The following is a 21,744-nucleotide window of genomic DNA, read 5'->3' as shown; positions in this document are numbered from 1 at the left end:
AAGTGGTAATTCAAAAATAGCCATAGTTTCAAAAGTATTCGAAATTTAGCCATTTTTCAAATAAAATAAATTTGAACGAAAACATTGTTCAAAATCCGAAAAATATTCCAGCATAATATACTGAGTTCCAGTATACTGGATTTCGAGCATAATATATTGGTCCGGCATAATTTGCTGGAAGTTCATACACAGGAGCTCCAATCTCCAGTATATTATGCTGGAACTTTCCGTGTTGCATCAAAATAGTGGCTATTTTTCAATGAATTTGCAAACGCTGGCTATTTTTCAATTATTGATTCGAAAACTAGCTAGGCCGTGGTATTTTCACGGCTCCTTGTTAGCGCTTTAATCACATAATAATTAACCAAAGAACGATGCACGTGAGAGTGAATTACATTAGTCCAAACTCCAAACTAAGGAGGTGTCATGTAATTTCTAGTGAATGTTGTGATGTACTTGAATAAAAAAACAGTAGAGATAATACTGACAATGGAGAATTAAATTTGATCAATCGACAATCAAGGGAAACTGTAAGGATCTAATTAAATAGCAATTCTAAGCAATGCCTATTGTTCCTAAACCTTATTCATAATAATATTAAAATCGTATCTAAAAAAAAAATTAACACATTAAAATAACTGAATGTTACCATTGTAGCAGTTATCTTATCAAAACATATATTTGCTTATTAAAATAAACCATATCTTAAAAGTAATTTTTGAAGATATTGTGAAAGTACGAATTACCAAACAACTGAGACATTTATAGGAGCCATATGGGCAGCGGAAAGGACGAACCAATAGCGGTTCGTGGGCTTCTCGATAGTCGTATTGACGGCGATCCCTGTGCGGTTTTTTTTAGTATGATATTTAATGCTCTGACGAGCTGACGTCATAGCGATGATGCTTGCGAAGTAGGAGCTCAAAATCGTTTCCTATCACTTTGTTCTAGGAAACGCGGGGACTATCTGTATACGGTAGAAACCGATGGCTCGATTTCACGAGCATCAAGGCATCTCGAGGGTTACCAGTAATCGACCCCGAGAATTCTCAATGGGCGACTCCAAGATATTATAAGCGATGACTGCCCCGAGGCAAGGTGAATTAGCGGTATCGGCAGATCAAGGTGGAGTTCCCAAGATGCATACATATAGCTGGACTAGTCTAGTGGGCTAGTCAGAAAAGCGAATCAAGGCATTAAATGGTTGTACTGACCCCATATCTTGGTAATTAATGCGTTTGTACTATGTTGAAATTCCCCCTCTTATAAAAAGGGATCCTTGTCATTTTGTAGAGGTTGGCCACTCAATATCAAGAAATACACAAACATTCTCTCTGCTCTCTAACATATTCTTTTGAGTTCATTACTTCATTTATTGCTTACATTCACTGTGTTCTATTTATTGTTCTTCATTTACTGCTTATTATTGGCCATAAAGAGCCATAATTGATCCTATTATTACTGTTAATCATCCGCCGACTACCCTCGATAATTCCCAGCCGAGCACTCGACTCGACCTCGAGGCCCCCGAATAGGCGAGCTCGAGGCCCCGACTGGCAGATATTCGATTCGATTGACATCTCGTTTTTAAGCTCTAATCTCGCTTCTGCGTATTTCATATAGCATCAACTGAATAACAACTAGCATAAAAATAGATCACGTATTTTTAGAATCCCTTAATAAAATCTAATTGTTATTACCATTTTCACGGCAAACAATAAGCAAAAACACTTTGTTATATATTCATTAAGTTTGTATAAAACATCGAGTGCAAATAAATTTTTTAGTATAAGCTTTAAGTGAAATGCCTGCAAGTTGGATTCATGCATCACCCATGCCCTAAACCCTTAAACACAAACATGCAATTTCTACTAAAACAACAACTTATGAACATTTAGTCGCTACTAACAACTCTGAACTCCCAGCCTATAACACGACGGACATATATTCAAAATGATTAACATCAGCTAATACAATAAATTAGTAACGGATAAGGATTAGGAGTTGTTGGTTAATTAGCAACTTGCGGATGTTAAAATTTTGCAAAGTCAAAGAGTGTCACGTTAACTCGTGAAAACTTTCCAAACTTTAATTTTTAATTGTTACTTCTCTTTATCACTAATTTCAGACAGAGACTGACATGATTTTAAGCTAGCGTTTGGCCATAGATCCCAAATTTATTTTGAAAAATCTGATTTGGGTGAAGTTTGGTTTGAAGATGAAAATGTGTTTGGACATACGTTTTCAAAACATATTTTCCAACTTTATTTTAGAAAAACATGTATATAATTCCCACGTTTTGGAATTTTGGCCGAAAATCAACTCAATAGCTGATTTTGGGATTTGAAATTTGAGATTTGGAATTTGGCCAAAATATGAGCAAAATTTATGGCCAAACATGAGTTTTGAAATAATATTTCAATTTAGTCTCAAACATCATCCAAGTCACTTTCGCACATCATAAGCATGAAATGGATGTAAAAGTATATCATGTATTAAGTAGGCGTTTAGATAATATTTGGTTGAAAAAAGAATATTAATTTGGTAATTGAAGTTGTGTTTAAATATAAAAGTTGAAGATGGAGAACCATTTTGTCACTTGAAATGCTCATTAAACTACAGTCAAACCTCTCTATAAAGCCTCGTTTGTTCTGAATATTTTTGAATGTTATAGCGAAATGTTGTTATATAGAACATACATTATAACATAACATGATAATTAATTCCGAAAAATCTTAGTTTTTATAGTAAAATATTATTATATAAGGATGTTGTTATAGAGAGTTGTGACTGCCGTTAGAATATTTCAAATTGAAGTCAGTACATGCAAATACCGATGATCAAATCAATATTTAAAAACTAAAATATAAGATGCTCCAACGGAAACCTTCAAATATTTGACAAAATAGACTAGATCGTGAATATAGTAAGTCGACCTTATAAATAGGTTTATAGCAAACAATTGGCCCTGTCCTGTGCATACTGCAATGTGTCAACCAAAAGAAGGAAGGGAAGTTACTATATTCAGCATTTGGAACTATGAGAATGAGGGGATCACATAAGGTAAATGCTCCCAAGTAATCACCTTCGACCAACACGGTACAGATTAACTCTAACCACCAAAGCTTTCAGCAGATGAAAAGAAATCACTTAGCGATATTTTCTGTCAGCTCAAATTTGCACTTTATTCTCCATAATTTTCACCCGCTTTATTGACTTCTAAGCCAAAACAGATGCGGAAATATCATGGAAAATAGTTGAAATCTAGAACAAGTGTCTGGAATAACAACACTCTGATAACATAAGCTGGCAAGAGCTATACAATAAAGTAAATAAATCACGAGATAGCAAAAGGAGACTAACGATGCATGTACAACTCGAGATGTGAGATTGACCACAAGATTTCAACGAAATGAACATCGATCGAATATACTTGAATATCAATTTTTTGTTTTGGAACATGTGCTCGGTAAATACAACATAAGACCACCAGGAATATAGAAAGAAATATGTGCTTAGAGACCTAACATTGACAAAACTTTAAATAGTGGAATTGGATATGATACGCCAGTAGCCTATTCTTCTGTGTTTGAACCTCACACTTGTATGCATCTTTCAGAGTATGAACATTTCTGTTTCCAAAATTTAAAGAATTTCATAATAAACCTGCTTCAAAGAGGTTTCTCCTTCTCAGCGTCTCGTCTACCAGTTTGAAAGTCTTCTTGACAAGCTTCTGATCAAGGGCTGTGGTTCTGTATATCTTAAAGACCCGGTCCACACGATCTGGTGCAGTGCATTGGAAATATGACTCCTCAAATTTTTTCTTTACAAACCTAAAGAGTAGATCATTGAAATATAGAACGTTCATTCAGCACATGAATTGAGCAACAGTTTTAAAGGAAAGAGTAAGGGCTCTACCCCGACATCCCCAAGACCCAAAATAATGGTAGAGCCAAAAAGCAGAAAATAGACTGAAAATAGCTAAAGAATAGATGAATTAACAACCATGATATAGTGTCTAATCAGGAAAAATCTTTGAGCAAATGAATGTGTGTGCGTGTATTGAGCTTACATATGTCTTGGGACCAAAAAAGTACTTTTATAGAGCCCAACGAATGCATCAGTGGAATCAGTAACATGTACTCATATATAAAAGTGCTGCACATGAGAAAGCTTACTCATAAGCATGCTCAATCTCTTGTTTTCCTGTTGAAACTGGTTGGTAATCTTTAAACCACTCACAGACGTTCAGAGGCACCTATAACCATGGGATATTCTTAGACGAAAAGAATGGTTCCAAAGACAGACAGACACCACCACTAGATAATATGTACTTACTTTCAGAGCCTTCTGCTCAAATATATCAAATTTGTTGAGAAATAGCATGAAGGAAGTTTTCTGCACAAACAATAAAGCGTAAGCTACATAATTGGTTTCATTTGTTTTTTTGAAAAACCCCAGAAAGTTGATGCAAAAGTTTCTTTTTCTTTTTGGATGAAAAAGGTGATGCAAAAGCATAAAACTAGGAGAGCCATAAGTACACGTTGATACAGATGGATATAAAATTCAAGTTCGCAACCAAGCATCGGTCTTCTAGTAGACAACGAAAAACTGACCTCAAAACATGGTTGCTTTAAGACCCACTCAAAGAGTTCCTTGGTCTCCATCATTCGGTTCTTTCTTTCATCCTCAAATAGAGTTTGATCATACCTGAAGTGAATAATAGAACAATAATAAGTGACTGGAAAAAAAATAGAACAACAACAAGTATGCAGTTGCCTCATTTCCTTTACTGACAAATTCAAAATCCTTTTGACCTACATTAACTAACTTTAATTTTCTTCCTCAATCTGGAAAGCTACATGATCCATGTATTGCTACTTATGATCAAGTAGAAATTGGATTTACTTAAAGCAAATGATCTTAGAAATATCAGAAAGCTAGGAGCAGAAATCTTACTCACTAATAGCGGCACAAAATATGACTGCCGTGACACCTTCAAATAGATGAATCCACTTTCTTCTCTCATTTCTCTGACCTCCAACATCAAAAAGCCTATATACTTCTCCACTTTTTTTGTTCTCTCCAACTGGGCTGCAAATATTTTAGTAGTTATTAGGCCTTGCACCCAAACTAGATAGAATACAAAAGTGTCTTACAAGGGGGGAAAAAGGGGGAAAATAGACAAGGTTATAAGCAATTGCATCGTTGGAGGACCACAAGAACCGGTGCATTACAAGTATAAAATGATTAATAATCAAGAAATTTAAGGACATATAAATGCACCTTATGATTAGGCACTTAGTCAATAGATGAGGGACAAAGAGACTAAACGAAGGTTGGGGAAGAGATATGCATAAGTAGGCAGAACCTAATGAAGATAACCCGCAACTGCATTAAACTAGATCAATAGCATTTAAACAGGGTGGCTAAGACTTGACACATCGAAAAGCATATAAACCAACACTGCAGTAAGAGATCAAAATGTATATAAACCACTAAAAGTGAGGTTTTAGTAAATCGATACGAGGACAGTTCAAGGATGCGTGAAGTTCACCTGAACTGTATTTCAACGACACCAGTTGTTCGAATTCGGGCAAAAAGAACATCCTCCTACAATATAACAAGAAAAATGATTACTCGACTATGCATATAGGGAACTGTGTTAAAGACAATTGAAAAAACAAACGGTTTCTATTCTAACAGCTTAATTTTGTAAATGAGGAGTTCTACACAATTCAACACAAATGGAACAAACAGTATTCCTTTGTTAAAGTATCACAGCCATCATCATCAAAGAATTTTGACGTGCTTGGCAGGGAAATGTATCTAGCCTGCACTTAAAGGAGTGTATAAAGGAATAATATATAGATAACAACATCCCATCTTTTGATAAGGAAGTTTATACAATTCACGAGATACGATCCAACAAGCTCTGTATGAAGAAAGAAATTATAGCAATTAAGAGTAATTGAATAGCACAATGAGAACTTAATTGATGGACCACACTTTTCTTTACCAACAATAGACAGGCAACACTTGTACTTCCTACACTTACACTGCCTATAGAAAGAACACCACTAGTGTAATAGAAAATTAGATACAGGCATAAGTGATAAGCAAGGGCAAGTGTACTGTGTAATAGCAAGTATCTTGGGCGCTCGACGTCGTATTTGACTCTAGAAAGTTGCAGTTTGAATGTTGAAATATTTGACCAACACTAGGGGTGTCAAACGGGTGGATTAAAATGAGATCAGAAAGAAAACTGGCTTGGCCCATCCTGCCAAAGCTATGCATGTCAAGATTAGTATTCTTTTCGGTTTACATAGACACCCCTAGGACCCAAATCCTAATGGTAAAATAGTTCTAATAATGCATCTGAGCCAAAACTGCTATCAACAACTGTGAATTCAACATCATGTAGAGGATAGTTTTACCATTGGGTTGAAGTACAGATGGCTTTGATTTCTTCGAAAATTCAGTATGAAAAGTAGAACAGATTTTTATTATTGCAATGAAAGCGAACTCTTAATTGGAAAATACCTCATTGATTAAAGAGTTGGTATACAACCAATGAACAACTTGTTGTTAATCTTCTGACTACTGGTAGAACTGTAAAACATACTAACTCAGAGTCTCAAGACTTCCTATATTCTATTTATTTCAATATCATTCTAGTTCCATATATTTCAGTTAATATAATCGGTATACAGAAACGAAAGCATACATGATACAGTCTCTATTTCTTACCTTTGATGGGACATAATTTATATCAGAAAATCTCTGCAAGTTTTCCATGAAATAATGGGCACAATCTGGAACTTGGAGCTCATTACCACGTAAAATAGTTTCCTACAAGAAAGAAAGAAAACTCTATCAGAGTAATGAAAAGTTAATCTTTTCTTGGATACTCGATAAAAGATTAAGGGTTCACGTAGTTTGGATTTTCACCATCAGGCTAATTAATCAGAATCTCTGATTAGCCATTGTATGAAAAAATCAAATTCTAAGTGATTTACTTCAATAAAATTAAAGGCTAGAACTATGGAGAAGCGATCTAGAGAATAAGGATTTTGGGATTAATAAAGACAGTATTATATGCATTGCCAGTGTAGCCCGCACAAGAAGAATGAAGGTAAAGTGAATGATTGTGGTGCTTTAATGCAAACTATTCAAATATATGGGTTAAATCTTCTAGGAGATGGCATTACAGGTGCAAGTAACATACATTTTTTATGAAGGTGGTTTTGGGCCATTTTACTTGCACCTCAACTATTTCACCGATACTTGTTACCGCCCATCAAAATAGGTACTAGGTAACTCTGTCCACTCATGCTTAGGCAGAGAAGGGTGCAAGTAACATACATACAGAATAAAATGTGAGAAGGTGAGATTATTAAGTCATCCCTCCAAATTCACCAATCTGTAGGTATGACTTTAGTGATTGAAGGTGCTAAAAAGGGACAAGGTAATTCTAGAATCACACGGAGAAAAGTTATCTAAAAAGATTTTCCTTTATAACGGTGGTGTCTGGACCAACTTGCGCTCACCTCCATTATACCACCGAGTTCCTGATACCTCCCACCAGCATAGGTATTGAGTAACTCTATCCACCAAGGCTTACGCAAATAGGAAGAGATCACCTAATGCTTTTTATCTCCGGCGGAATTTGATCCCAGTTTTGCACCCACTTTATTGACCACTAGGCCACGCCCTAGGGTGCTTATCTAAAAGATCTATGATATCTAGGAACAATGTGAACTGAGTTAAGACTAGAACATGATGGAAACAAATGATCCAAATAGACAACTCCAACTATATAGGAATAAGGATCAGTTGCTGGTTTTCAACATTAGAATTAGGAATAAGAGTGAGATTTAAGAAACCTCTAGTTTTGTAGAACTACTGAACTTGACTTGCAGACAAAGAAAAAGTGGCATTGAAATGAAATGTGAAATGGCCCCAATAGAGCAGAATATATAGAAGATCATCACGAAAACCCCACTAGTTTGGGATTTTTGTAAAATACTAGCTACGGATTGAGGCATAGTTGATTGATTGACTTCAATGAATTGATTGTTTCAATTATCAATAATTTTTAATTATATAAGTAAAAACAATTATCATAATCCAAATCATCACGCCTTAAAAAAGTACTTGACACTGAAATAAAGTCATCAAAGGGCTTAAGCAAAGCAAGATTACTTGAATAGCAGGATCTTTCCAAAGAGCTTCAATATCCTGCACCAGATCCTTAGTCAGGTGAGGATAATCCAACCTGCCTCCAATTTCTGAAAGCTTCTCGCCGATATCCTGGTGCAAAGAAATACGTTATTATGTTCATGCAGCTAAGCAAGACAAGCAATCACATGTCCTCACTTTCAAGGGTTTCCCTTGTCTAAATGACTTCAAGATGATAGCCCAAATATCTGGTAATAATAAGCAAGAAAAGCAAAGAAATTGCACAATGAATGAATAAGACAAACCTTATTTTCAGCTGATAGAAGATACTTTGAGGCTTCTAATTCACTTTGAGCTAATTCCTTCGACCCATCATGTAATACCTGTCATGTCACCAAACACCCACCATGTAAGAATGTCAGTTTCCGTGACATTACTAATCAACCCGCGTTATAAAGCATGTGAATGATATTTCTATATATGCACGTCTCTAACAAGCAGCAGCTATTTTGCAAAAAGGGAAATAACCAACACACCCTTTCAAGTATTCCGTACTTTTATTGTCTGATAGACATTGGCATGAATGACAGGGATATAGTTCTTTAGCTCTGCTTCATCAAAGCCAGTTTGGAACAACAGTTTTATCTGCATGGCAAAATAAATAGAGGAAAGTGGAGTTAAAAGAAATACATTATCATGAACATTTAGAGAATAATGAAATCGTGAATGATTAATCATAAGATCTCTTGCCTGCTTAAAAATAGTGGACTTCCCCGAATCTCCGGCACCTTGAAACAACAGAAAGATCAGCATTCAGCAAACACAGTCAAACAGGACATAGACCAGAAATCACACAACAGTAAGTTTAATCATGCGGTAAAACACACAACAGTAAGCTTCAAAAAAGTTCAAAAATCAATTGCTTTCCTCGAATTAACAGGTTTAGGTGAAAGATGTCTATAGAAATCGTGAATCACTACATTGATATGGTGACATAAAAGGAAACGCTAACAGTAAGAAATGACTAGATCATAGGAGAATTGAAGACTAATTTTTCTGATTTACCAAGTAGAAGAAGTTTCTGAATATGCTTGTCCGCCTTTGTTTCTTGCTCAATACGTCTTTCTATATCTGCAGTCTGTAGACGCATGATCTAGTAAGGACACTGGTGCTTATGCATTAAGCAAGATGAAAATAGATTCTTTGCTCTCCTAGCTTAAAGACAGCACTATGGACAATTACCAAATATTCCAAATTATTTCGCATAACTCATACCTGAGTATTTTCCTCATCATCGGCTTGATTGTAGCCTTTGTTTCTGCTGCACAACAAGCCCATGTTTTCTAATACCACACACAGCATAGGCCTGTGTGATAGTCAAGCTAGAGATCTCAAATCTTTTGTAGCAACTCCTTTATGATGTCCATGTATACCTTATTTTCAGAGAAACAGACAAGAAATAAGATAATAAGGTAATATACTGGGAAAAAGACTTTACTGCACATCCAGTTCAGTTGAATTCAAAGAATAACCAAAATACGTCTCTGTGGTTTCATGTTTGCATCTCAATCTAATAAAAGTCCAAGTTAACACCCTTCCCCACCCCCCACCCCACACACACAAAAAACCTCTCATAGTTAAATGAGGGAATTATACAAAAGAAATATATGAAAATGATATGTTTACGAAATAGAAACTAAGTTCAAAATTTCATTGTTGGAAGAACACTCAGAAAGGTTGAAACCTGCTATAGAATTGATGGTCAAATTTTGGATGAAATGTTTATGGAAAACCATCAAGAATGAGAGTGTAACAACCAATTTCTAATGGTTATGTTTCTAATACATAGGGAAAGCAATTGTTTTGAGAAGTAGTGTTTCTTCCTACAGTAATAACTAATAGGTGCCAGTCAGTATCACTCCCTAAGGACCCAAAACCAACCTAGTCCCATTTATTCGCAAATGACAACGCATCATTAATCAATCAATTAACTAAGCCTCAATCCTGATTCCTAAGTTAGCTTGGATCAGCTGCATGAATCCTGTATAGTGGTTTCCGGGCAAGCTTGTGCGCATCCCAACTATCCTTTATACACATTCCACTGAGTTCGAACCCGCTCATTTCAATGTTGGTAAATACATTTCATGATATTATGACCATTGAGCAGGAAATTGAACCACACATCCCCATTTAGATTTTCTAAGATTAACACTACCACTTCAAGATTTACCCCACCCCCCTGTAAATAAATATAAGTTACATAAGAACATAAATAAAACTAGCCACTTTCTAATTTCCTCTTCTTGATTCTGAAACACTCCAAGCCCTAAAACCTTTGGAAATTAACCCCATAAGCATTTAAATAAAGCAGCAACTTTACATTTATACATAAATATATATGTATATATAAACATAAATAGAGCTACCCACTTTACATTTCCACTTCATTTGCATTTAAAACAGTCAACTCAACACACCATTTACTAACATTCAATCATAGCCCTAAAAACCTTTGGAAATTTAAACCCTCAAACAAAATAAATAAATAAAAAAGGGGCAGCAACTTTACATATATATAGACAAAAGTGTAAATTAAGTAAAAGATTGAGCTAAAAAATGTACTGACCTAAGAGGATCTGTTAGGTTAAGCAGTGATCTGAGAGAGAGAGAGAGATAAAGGGAGAAGTTTGCCGGTGCTCAGAAACAATTGCTTTGGAGAGACAAAGACAGACACAGAGACAGAGACAGAAAATATAGTGTACCTAACCATGGTCAAGGTTCCAACTTTTGACTAACAAATTAAAAATATACTCATATTCATTCACTTTTTATTTTTTCCTTTTCTTTTTTGACTATTTATTACCCAAAAAATGACATAAAATGTTTATACTAAATCAATTACAAGCCATGCGCATATATAGAAAAAAATTCAAAATATATGTAGACATTGAAATTTTAAATAAGTTCTAATTTTAGGACAAATCTTGAAATATTAGGAGTCTATTAGGTTACTTGGTGCCTACTTTACCAAAACCCTAATTTATGCCTATAAATAAGGCTACATGTATCCTTCACAGACGATCTCGAAATTCCATTAAAAAATCATGGAATATTCGCAAAGAGATCAAAGACATCAAATAATATTGTCTTTCTCAAAGCCGCCGAAGTGATCGACGGATGTTCTTCCTTTTCATGGATATCAAATACATCTGAGTAGGTCAGCATCATCCAACGTTCGAGAAATATGCCGCCTCGAATCACGTAGAATAAATTGGAGGGAAGAATTAAGGGATAAACAGATTTGTAACCTGCAATGTTTATCAATAAAATCATTTTTTCTTTATAGTTGTTTGTGATTGCGGTTTTATTTTTCCCTGCATAAATTTGTTGCGAACAATGTATCCTCTTACTTTAATTTAACAACCTGAATTAAATTACTTAATTTACTATTTATAGGGATCCTGAACTAATATTGTTTCAAAATTAACTTTTTAAAGTTTAATATAAATACTTATTGCTCAAAGAATACTTTCGCTACTGTTCTTGGTACCACTTGGTCTAACAATTTATCAAATCCCAATACTGTACTCTTTTCATACTTCTCCGTCCCAAACAATATCCAACTTTTCATTTTTCATGAGAATCTAAAAGTATTATTAATCATCACTTTCATAATTAAGAATATTTAAAGTACTTAAACAGTCATAACTAAAAGAAATTATTAATTTCGAAAATATTACATGTATGTAAAATGATGCAGATAAACTATAAAGTATTTTTTTGGGAGCGAAACTAAGCATAAATGAAATGTTTCAAAAGAAATAGTTAAAAGATCAAAATTAAATAATTCATAAGGCGCTGATGATTATTTCATTACATGAAATTAAAAAGATGTTAAAGTAGTTATTTCATTCATATTTTTCTAAAAATATTTAAACCTCTTATTTATAAATATGCATTTATCTTCCTTCACTTTTTTCCCCCCTCTTATAGTAGTAGATCCTCATAAAATAAGGCAGAAAGAGACAAATACCTAATCCTAAAGAGTGTTCCTTGTTTCTTTAACATTGAAACTGAGCAACTCCACTTCATACATTTGTGTCGGTTTGGTCAAAGATATGTAAGGAGATTGACAAAAGTTTATGTTATACTGTCAAAGATGGCGTCTAAAGTTTTCGGCTTTTATTAGATATTTTTTCGAACTTTTAAGAATTCCAATTTATTGAACTTTTCAAATTTTAAATCTTTCTTTTTCATGTTCAATATTTAAATTCTATTGTGATGTTTTCTCATCAAACTAACTTTTGAACTATTATTTAACTTTTGTTCGATATCACTAAAAAAATAAATAGATAAGTATAATTAATATTATGTTACCTAGTCACCAACAAGGGTTTGGTGGAGTGGTAAGTACTCCTTCATCCTTAACCAGAGGTCTCGAGTTCGAATCCTTGTCGCCTGTGTTAGGGAGTGCTTTACCCCCTAATGTGGGACTTAAATCAAAAAAAATATTATGTTACCTAGTCACAGCGAGTCTTCAAACTTTCCAGCTGAGATCACATTCTAACACGGTAACATCACTATAGGTCCTTCATATAATAATGAATATTTTCAACCTTATATGACTCTGTAAGCAACATAATCAAGGTAAGCACGTGTTTAAATTCTTCTACTTTGGTTAGTGGTCAAAATTCCATTTAATAAGTACTTTTATCGGAGAGAGAGAAGGATTATAAATACAATTGCAATATTGAGAAGATATATTATACATGGAGGTACTATTCCCTCCATTATCCGATACACTTTAATTCAGCATGAAATTCAAGAAAGAAAAAAAATATTTTTAAAACTTGTCTCAAACGTGTGGCTATAAGTCTTAAGAAAATTGTGGTGTTAAACATTTGTATGGGTCTTGGAGCTGATGGTTATGGAAGTGGTTTCTATAAAGAAGCGTGGAGCATAATAGGCAAAGATGTTACCAAAGCAATCCTGGATTTTCTCGAGAATGGCAAGCTATTGAGACAGATTAACTCGACAGTGATCTCACTAATTCCTAAAGTTTCAGTCCCAAAAAATGCCACCCAATTCAGACCAATAACATCAGGAAGACCTCCCCTAGATGCCTAATGAAGAAAGGCCTATGACATGATCAACTGGGAGTTTATCGCAGAGCTTCACTAGTCTGGTAATGACTTGTGTAACCACAGCACAGTTCTCAATCAAAGTTAATGGGGAATGTATGGGTATTTTGAAGGAAGGAGAGGACTAAGGCAAGGGGACCCTATATACCCCTTGTTGTTTGTTCTGGTTATGGAATACCTTTCTAGAGTCCTAAACAGGATGAGTGAGCTACCAGACTTTAGATTTCAGCCCATGTGTAAGGCTACAAAATTGACTCACCTAGCTTTTGCACATGATCTTATGATCTTTGCAAAGGGAATGAAAGATCTATTGCTAGAGTCATGGAAGCACTGCAGCATTTCAGTGAGGTCATAGATAGGGGTGTCAATGGATATTTGAAAATCGACTAAACCGACCGACCGTACCGCACCGAACCGATTTTTAGGTTTCTTTTAAAGAAACCGTAGGTTTTTATATAAATCTATAACCGTACCGATAATTAGGGTAGGTTTTTTATTTTATAAAAATAAACCGAAAAAATACCGAATCGTACCAAATAAATTTTATATGTGGAAAATATATTTATATAGTAAGTTTAAAACGAATAAAGCATTAAATTTTTTATTGGGTCTTGGAGTTATGAAAATTGTTACAAGCCAACAAGTAATTAAACTCAAAATACTAATTCCTAAAATCTATTATGCTACTTATACTTAAACTAAGTTATTTCAAGTATCTTTATTAGCAAGACACAAAGTGTTCTAGCGATTATGAGTAGAAAACTACAATGTATTGATATGTTTCCTTTCATACAATTTAGATTTTTCTTTTGGAATATTTAATATAAACTTTATTCTTGAGTTCCGACTTGGTTAATATCTTTCCTCTCGTGTGATTTATATTTTATTTGCTTTTACTTGGTTTCTTTTATGTTGCTGTCGAATAGTTGATGGATCTATACTCTAGCCATCTTTCTTGTTTTTTAATTTATCACCCTTTTAAACAGTAAAATATCTAGAAAGTTTTGGTAAGTCCTGTAAAAGAACATATGTTATTGTATCTACTTCTATTGGTGAATTTTACATGATATTTAAAAAATACCGAAAATTAACCGAACCGTACCGATACCGAAGTGAAACCGACATGATTGGGACGGTTTTCGAAAAGTCTAATTTTGGTTATACATAATAGAATAATCAAAAATTTGGTATGGTACAGATTTTATAAAATAACCGTCCGAACCGTACCATTGACACCCCTAGTCATAGGATTGGAGGCAAACAAGGAAAAGTCCAATATTTTCATAGCAGGTGTTGATGAGAACACAAAACATGCAATTATTAGACAAACAGGTTTCTCCTTAGGAACCTTGGCGATCAGATACTTGGGTCTACCTCTTACCTCTAGAAAATGGAACAAGATGGATTGCAAACAGCTAGTGGACAAGATCACAAGCAGAATAAATGCCTATACAAGACAACTATCATATGCTGGTAGATTGCAGGTATTTATGGCAGTATTGTTTTCCATCTACAATTTCTGGACATTTGTGTTTATATTACCACAAAGTGTAGTTAAAGAGGTTGATAGGAAGTGTAGGGATTTCTTATGGGGCAAATCAGATGGGACAAGGAAGATAACTCTTGTAGCTTGGGACAGAGTGTGTGTACTAAAGAGGTATTGGCGATTGAATATTAAAGATTGTAGTAAATGGAATGTTGCTTCTATAGGGAAACTGCTATGGCAGCTTGCTAGGAAAAATAATATCCTATGGGTGAAGTGGATCAACAGTATTTACATGAATAACAATGAGTCTATATGGGAACATAATCCGCCAGGGGATGGCAGCTAGTATTGGAAGAAATCAAACCCTTTCAAGCTACAGATGATAGGATGGTATCAGAGCAACAAGTATCTATTAACTACAACAGGAAAGTACTCAATGTCAAGGAGCTATCAGCAGATGCTGGGACCTATGGACAGAGTACGGGAAGCTGACTTAATCTGGAGCTCTATTATGCTGCCTAAACAGAGATTTCTAGTATGGTTAGCATACCCGAATAAGTTGCTAACCAAGGAGAGACTAAGCAGACTTATGATCCATGTAGATGAACAGTAATGCTGCTTATGTGATCAGGCACAGACAGAGACACAATTGCACCTCTTTGGCAAGTGTAAATGGATCTCAGAGCTTAGGGAAAAACTGAGCACATGGCTGGGCATCAGATTACAGGACACTGCAGCAAGTCAAGTGATCAAATGGATTAAAAAGAAGAAATGGAACTAGTTTCATAAGAAAAAAAAAATAGTTGTAGCAATATGGGGAGCAATGCTGTATTATACTTGGCAAGCTAGGAATTGGAGAATCTTTTGGAAAGGAAATATAGAGATAGGTTTTGTATTTGCTCAAATAAGAAGAGAGATTACAGACAGATTAGGTATACTGCAGGAATCTAAAAGAGCTCGCAAGAGTCAGATGCTAATTCAGAAGCTATGTAACTAGTTGGATTGTTTGTATTGAGATATAATGGTTGTGGCACTCTTCCTAGAAGGTGGCCATGACATTAGAGGCTCTTTAAGATGTAATGTTTGGAGTATTATGGTAATAGTTCACATTTATTATTAAAAATATTTGTATGGCTATAAAAGTATATTTTTCAAAGATAAAATAAAAGTTTAAAACTAACCATTTCAAATATAAAAATATGACAGTCTCCACTCTTCATGCTATGTTCACTCATCAATGGCATCACGCTGGTCAGAAAAGGGCTATCCATAAATCAAGTAAACATTCGTCAAAGGGATTTCTTACGATAAGTCAACAAAAATTTACTTATACTGTTATACATAGTGTTTGCACCAAATAAATGAATGCAAAACTTAGAGTTATTTACATAACATTTTAAAGCTGCAAAATATATGTCTCTCCTCAATTTTAGTGCAAAAAGCCCAGAAATTAATCTTCTCAATTAGTAATTGAGCTTGTAAGAAAAGGAAAATACAACAAAGAAAGAAATAGGGAACCAGTCTAATACATTTAATCATCTGAACCACACAAGAAATTCTTAACAATTTTATTGAACTTCCCTCCCTGTTCTAGTTGGGGTACATGAGAGGCATTCTTAATGATTTCCAATCTAGCCTTCTCTCCCATAAACCTGCATTTATGAATCAAATAATAGTCATTTGATGTTTTTTTTTGTTTTACACAAATAGCCAATATTACTTGAGTGTAAAAGTAAAAGGTTAACCAACTATGCTTTGATCCCGAGCAAGTTAGGATATTTTGCTTGAATCGTCATTTTACATGTCGCACCATTATTTAAGCACATCTCATCCAACATTGTAACTATTAGACAAGATAAATGCAAAGAAATCTACTTATTTCAGAGTGGTTTTGAAGTCGAAATTCACTTGTTATATTGGATATATTATTGCATGCATTTTGCAAAATTAGGTTTCAAAACCTGAAAATATACATAATCTGTCTCCAAATTTGATTCTTGCAGTACTACACTGTAGCAAAAAGAACGATGGAGTGCAACAATCTGATTAAATTGTTGAATTTGCTCAAAATTAATGATCTCAGTTTAAGCTTAATTTCTCATGTATTTCTTTTTTCCTTTTTACCACAATTATATTGTACTCCCTATTTAGCTAAAGTTGACGAGTTTAACATATTATTATTCTTTAAATTTTTCAATTAACCCGCTCCCTACACTTCCCTCCTAATTTTCAAATAATTTGTTTTCATCCTCCACCCCAACCCACCCCACCCACCCACACCTTGTTTATGATTTGCACCACCCTCAACTCCATACCGTATACTAGTAATGGTGATAAATAAGTTACAGACAATAATGATACGCCATTGTTTATTGTATATTAATAATGCATTTATTATTTTCATGTACAATATAATAGTCATGATGTACATAAATATCAAGATAATATAATAGCATGAAGTGGTTGATGAGTTGATAGAGAGAGTACATACTCCTTGAGTTCAGTTGCCTTTTCCAGTAGAAATATCTGATCATACTCTCCCCACACTATCAATACTTCCTACACCAATAAAGCTATAAATGTTACACGAGAATTGTTTTCAAGGGAATAAAAGATATATAATCACTTGGCATTTGCAAAGGAAATAAAAAAGATTTTCTTTACAGATGAATTAATTAATAGGTAAGGTTAACTAATAAAGATGTATATATATACCTGTTGAAGTGGAGTTATATCTACTGTGTCATCTCTTCCAAGGCTTAATCCTTTTAACAGTTCCAGCTTCTCCTTCCTGTTTTCAACATATAATTTCTGTATCCAGTATTGACAACTTTAATTTTAGTTAAAAGCAGGGACAAAGCTATAATCTGGTGAGGGCGGTCAATTGACCACCCTTTCTCGGAAAATTACATTGTTGGTGAAATATTAGGTTTTAGACTATACAGTTATTGAATACCTTTTGTTGGAATTTTTTTTTTTTTTTACTTCGTTCAAGTTTAAACACCCTTGGGGAAAGGGTATTCCTGACTTCTCTACCAGGGGTTGCATTGCATATAATAGAGTTTTAATTAACTCGTTATTTAGAAGGAAGGAAAGAGATGGAGTAACATTTTCCTATTCGTGTTTAGTTTGCCAAATTAAAACAGCCTAGAAAGAAATCTGAAACAAAATATAGCTTTCCTTTAATTTAGAGGCCACTAATTTCATCTATAAAATTTTGGAATTCATGTTTTATGGATCATGCCCTAATGGCAAAATGGGTGGAATATTTCATCCAAAATTTTCCAAATATACGAAATTTCTAAAAAGAAAATGCACATATCTGTATTAAATACTTAAACACATCTATGTCTAATGTGCACAACATAGTCAACTGACCATGACATAATATGAATCTTTTTGCATACCAAACAAGCTAAGAGAAGACATTTGCTAAACTGATCATTTTTCTTCAACTGTGTTTGGCATAAGGGAAGTCATTTTTCACGAGAAATAAATATTTTTCTAAAAATATTTTCTTGAAAAATGATTTCCGTATACCATACACAACGTAATCTTTTCTTTTCTTTTCTTTTCTTTTTCTCTTCTTTTTCCCTTCTATCCCAAATCTTCCAGAAAAACAATGATGCAGTTGTTCAGGTAAAAGTTGAATGTAGCTTAGCATATTCTTGGAATCAATAATGTATGCATTTATAGCCTGTTTGGCCAAGCTTCTTTTGAGGCAAAAGCACTTTTTTTTGGCCAAAAGTGCTTTTTTTCTAAAATTAAAGTGTTTGGTCAAGCTTTTGAAAAGAAAAAAGTGCTTTTGAGGAGAAGCAGAAGCAGTTTTGGAGAAGCTGAAAAAAGTAGCTTCTCTCCAAAAGCACTTTTTTGAGAAGCACTTTTGAGAAAAATACACTTAGAAGCAGTTTTTTAAAGCTTGGCCAAACACTAATTGCTGCTTAGAAGTACTTTTCAAACTAATTAGCCAAACACAAACTGCTTCTCACCAAAGTACTTTTGAGAAAAACACTTCTTTTGAAAAAAAGCATTTCTCAAAATAAGCTGATTTTTGCAGCTTGGCCAAACGGGCTATAAGATGATAGGTGCTATGCTCTTTTCGATTTAATTACTTTTCAAAGTGGTCCTGGAAAAATGCTAAATAAAACAGTTGTACCTACCAAACTAGAACTTTTGCCTAAACTTCTTGATAGATACATCATACTATTATAATTAAAATTTTCAGACACATTTCTTCTATCTGTCGTTTCTTCTAAAGGAAAGGCAAGTACTATACAAAAGATCATTTAATTGTTAAGAGTCTTTTCATTCTAATTAATTATGTTTCAACTGCTAATTCTTTCCGCTAATTATCGATTCATTCGTTAAATGACAAGATTGATTATTTATTCATTATCCTTAAAATCCTTAATTATGCAAGAATGGAAATAGCTGACACGTTCAGCAGTACCCATCAATGATTATTTGGAAAAAGTTAAAGCATTTTCGTCTGTCTATGATTCTCAATAGTTCTAAACAATTTACCTAAATCTTAAGGACTCGTGCCTTGTTTAGTTGTTTCTAAGCATTTTCCCAGTATTTATTTCAAATCTATAGGTAAAACATAAGGAAATCAAATCAAACTCGTATATTAATATTTTTTTTTTTTAAATTACTATTGTAACCAAAGGAGGAATAAAGGAAATATGAAAGTAAAGTACTAAAAGTAGATCAATATTAACCTATGCAGAACTTTACACTCAATCTTTGCGCAGAAAGGAAAAGGTTAAAGGTTACTCACAGTACTATCCCAAAAATTTCACCACCTTATGCTTTTTAAGAGTTAATTAAACAAAAAAAATTTGATAATACTTAGAAATACTTTTTTTAATATCCAAAAGTGAAATAATTTCAGCATCTATTACAAATATTTTCATGCAATTATTAAGCAAAGGTATTTCAAATGCAAAATTTCACGTCAAATTTTAATCCAACAATTGGTAATTAACAGAAACTCAGATAATTAATCAAAGAACAGGAGAATTTGGGCAGCGGGAGCAATGAATTTAACTTATAAATATTGATTCAGTATATTTTTTAACACGTATATAGCAAATTATTTTTCAACCTGCTAATCTCCAGATAACTACATGTAATTATGTTACTATTTGATAGGGTAAAAATTCGCGTAATGTATAAAAGTTAAAATAAGCAGTAAGAAACTTACGTTGATGAAATCATTGAACAAGAAGTCCGGCATGTACGGCGGACGCCGGTGAGTAGACAAAGTAATCAACGTCCGGAGCTGACTCGCCGTCGACGGCAAAAGCAAATCCTCAATCTTTTCAACTTTAGCCCTCTTCAGTAACTCGCTGTTATCTGTTTTCTTCATATTAACCCCTGAACTTGCTATAATTACCTTTTCTACCTTTTCCGGCCACATTTTCGCCATGTGATACGCTACAAAACCACCATAACTAGTCCCAATAACCGAACATTTTTCCACTCCAATTTTCTCGAGGAGTTTAAAAATACAAGTTGCTTGAAAAACCTCGGACCGGTCGGAAGATTTGGTCGTAGAACGGCCGAAGAATACGAGGTTAGGAATGTATATGTCGAAATCGTTAGAGAAGAACGTTATCTGTGGACGCCATTGCCAAACGCCGTGAGGACCAAAGCCGTGAATTAAGAAAAGTGATGGTTTTTGGGTTTTCGACGATGAGGTAATAATTGGTTTTGGACCCCAAAAATGGATGGTGGTTTCGTCGTCGATTTGCATGGATTGAGAAATTAGGCCGGCGTTGGTGAGGCACCGGCGGAGGAAGCCGCCGTATAAGGCGACTGGGCTCAGCCAAGAGAACATAATTTTGTTGGTAGTGTTAAGTGAAGCGTACTTGCTGGAAGAGTAAATGGGGAAAAGATAGTTGGAGTTGTTAGGCCGTGGAGGGAATGCGAAGCGTTATGTTTTGTTTAAAAACATTTTTTTTGTGTGTGGAAATGGTACACGCTAGCCAGTTTTCGGACTGGTAATTGAAAAATAGCCAGCGTTTGTAAAATTATTGAAAAATTGTCACTATTTTGTTGCAACACAGAATGTTTCAGTATAATGTACTGGAGATTGGTGCACCTGTGTATGAACTTCCTACATATTATGCTAGAACTCCAACACACGGAAAGTTCCAGCATAATATACCGGAGATTGGAGCACCTGTGCATGAACTTCCGGCATATTATGCTGGAACTCCAGTATGTTATATATGCTGGAAGTTCACATGTAAAAAATTCGAACTCCAGTATATTATGCTGGAGTATTTTTCGGATTTTGAACAGTGTTTTCTTCAGATTTATCTTTACATGAAAAGGGGCTAAATTTTTAAATGTATTTTTATCATATTTACATGAGAGAAATTGCAACTTATAGTACTTTTCATATAGTTTTTAAATATCTAAATTTTAATTTTAAAATATTGAGTTGAACTAATCTAATTTAGCTTTAAAGTTTAGTCAAATTAACTCTTGATAAGCAAAATGTATCGTCTAAATTAAAATAAAGGGAATAGTACACATTTTCATAAGAAAAAAGAACAAATCTTCACAAAGACTACTAGAAAATTAGCAATTGTCATGTCGGCTATTTCTTCACCCTAACACTCTTTGGACACAAACTTTAATCAACAAATATAATTCGAGCAAGAATAAAATATCACACTCCTTCATTTGGAAAAGTGTCCTAAAAGGAGGTAGTTTCTGCTCCAAAGCCATTGCTTGGATCCCTGGGACAAGCTCCTCGATTGACCTCTGGGAGTCAAGGTGGATTCCTCGGTCACCTACTCTTCGATCCTCTGTCCATGGTCCCTTAAACTCTCATGAAATAGGGCTCAAAATCAGTCATATCTGGAAAGATAACAATTGGGATTGGACTGCTCTTTCTCTCCAAATTCCTCAAGAAATTATCAC

General features: G+C 34.3%; 2 protein-coding genes across 3 annotated transcripts; both read right to left on the bottom strand.

The window, feature by feature from the left end:
- Positions 1-3,317: 3,317 nt before the first annotated feature.
- Positions 3,318-10,919, bottom strand: LOC109208306 (guanine nucleotide-binding protein alpha-1 subunit). Of its 2 annotated transcripts, none has more exons than XM_019371391.1 (14): positions 10,808-10,919; positions 9,457-9,614; positions 9,247-9,319; positions 8,932-8,969; positions 8,737-8,826; positions 8,487-8,564; positions 8,206-8,313; positions 6,751-6,852; positions 5,558-5,613; positions 4,960-5,094; positions 4,617-4,710; positions 4,339-4,398; positions 4,179-4,258; positions 3,318-3,833 (listed from the first exon to the last, which is right to left on the bottom strand). In XM_019371391.1, the coding sequence occupies exons 2-14, from the start codon at positions 9,541-9,543 to the stop codon at positions 3,656-3,658; spliced, it is 1,179 nt and encodes a 392-aa protein (XP_019226936.1). In that variant the 5' UTR covers positions 9,544-9,614; positions 10,808-10,919; the 3' UTR covers positions 3,318-3,655. The 2 variants fall into 2 exon arrangements, with proteins under 2 accessions (XP_019226936.1, XP_019226937.1); XM_019371392.1 differs by lacking the exon at positions 10,808-10,919 and adding an exon at positions 10,612-10,700.
- Positions 10,920-16,116: 5,197 nt separating this feature from the next.
- LOC109208305 (epoxide hydrolase 4-like) lies at positions 16,117-20,723 on the bottom strand. Its single transcript, XM_019371390.1, has 4 exons — positions 20,015-20,723; positions 17,524-17,619; positions 17,300-17,367; positions 16,117-16,460 (listed from the first exon to the last, which is right to left on the bottom strand). The coding sequence occupies exons 1-4, from the start codon at positions 20,648-20,650 to the stop codon at positions 16,340-16,342; spliced, it is 921 nt and encodes a 306-aa protein (XP_019226935.1). The 5' UTR covers positions 20,651-20,723; the 3' UTR covers positions 16,117-16,339.
- Positions 20,724-21,744: the final 1,021 nt, after the last annotated feature.

Source organism: Nicotiana attenuata, unplaced genomic scaffold, assembly GCF_001879085.1.
Source record: "Nicotiana attenuata strain UT unplaced genomic scaffold, NIATTr2, whole genome shotgun sequence".
NCBI classification, from domain to species: domain Eukaryota; kingdom Viridiplantae; phylum Streptophyta; class Magnoliopsida; order Solanales; family Solanaceae; genus Nicotiana; species Nicotiana attenuata.
This window is presented reverse-complemented; position numbering and strand designations above follow the sequence as displayed.

Excerpts from the sequence above, each read along its gene's own strand:
- LOC109208306 (XM_019371391.1), bottom strand. The coding sequence starts at position 9,543 with ATGCTGTGTGTGGTATTAGAAAACATGGGCTTGTTGTGCAGCAGAAAC. Across the intron at positions 4,399-4,616 it reads TAAAGCAACCATGTTTTGAG|AAAACTTCCTTCATGCTATT; the intron begins GTCAGTTTTTCG and ends TTGTTTGTGCAG. Across the intron at positions 3,834-4,178 it reads GAGATTGAGCATGCTTATGA|GTTTGTAAAGAAAAAATTTG; the intron begins GTAAGCTTTCTC and ends TCTACTCTTTAG.
- LOC109208305 (XM_019371390.1), bottom strand. The coding sequence starts at position 20,650 with ATGTTCTCTTGGCTGAGCCCAGTCGCCTTATACGGCGGCTTCCTCCGC. Across the intron at positions 17,620-20,014 it reads TGTTCAATGATTTCATCAAC|AAATTATATGTTGAAAACAG; the intron begins GTAAGTTTCTTA and ends TACTGGATACAG. Across the intron at positions 17,368-17,523 it reads ATATAACTCCACTTCAACAG|GAAGTATTGATAGTGTGGGG; the intron begins GTATATATATAC and ends TTATTGGTGTAG.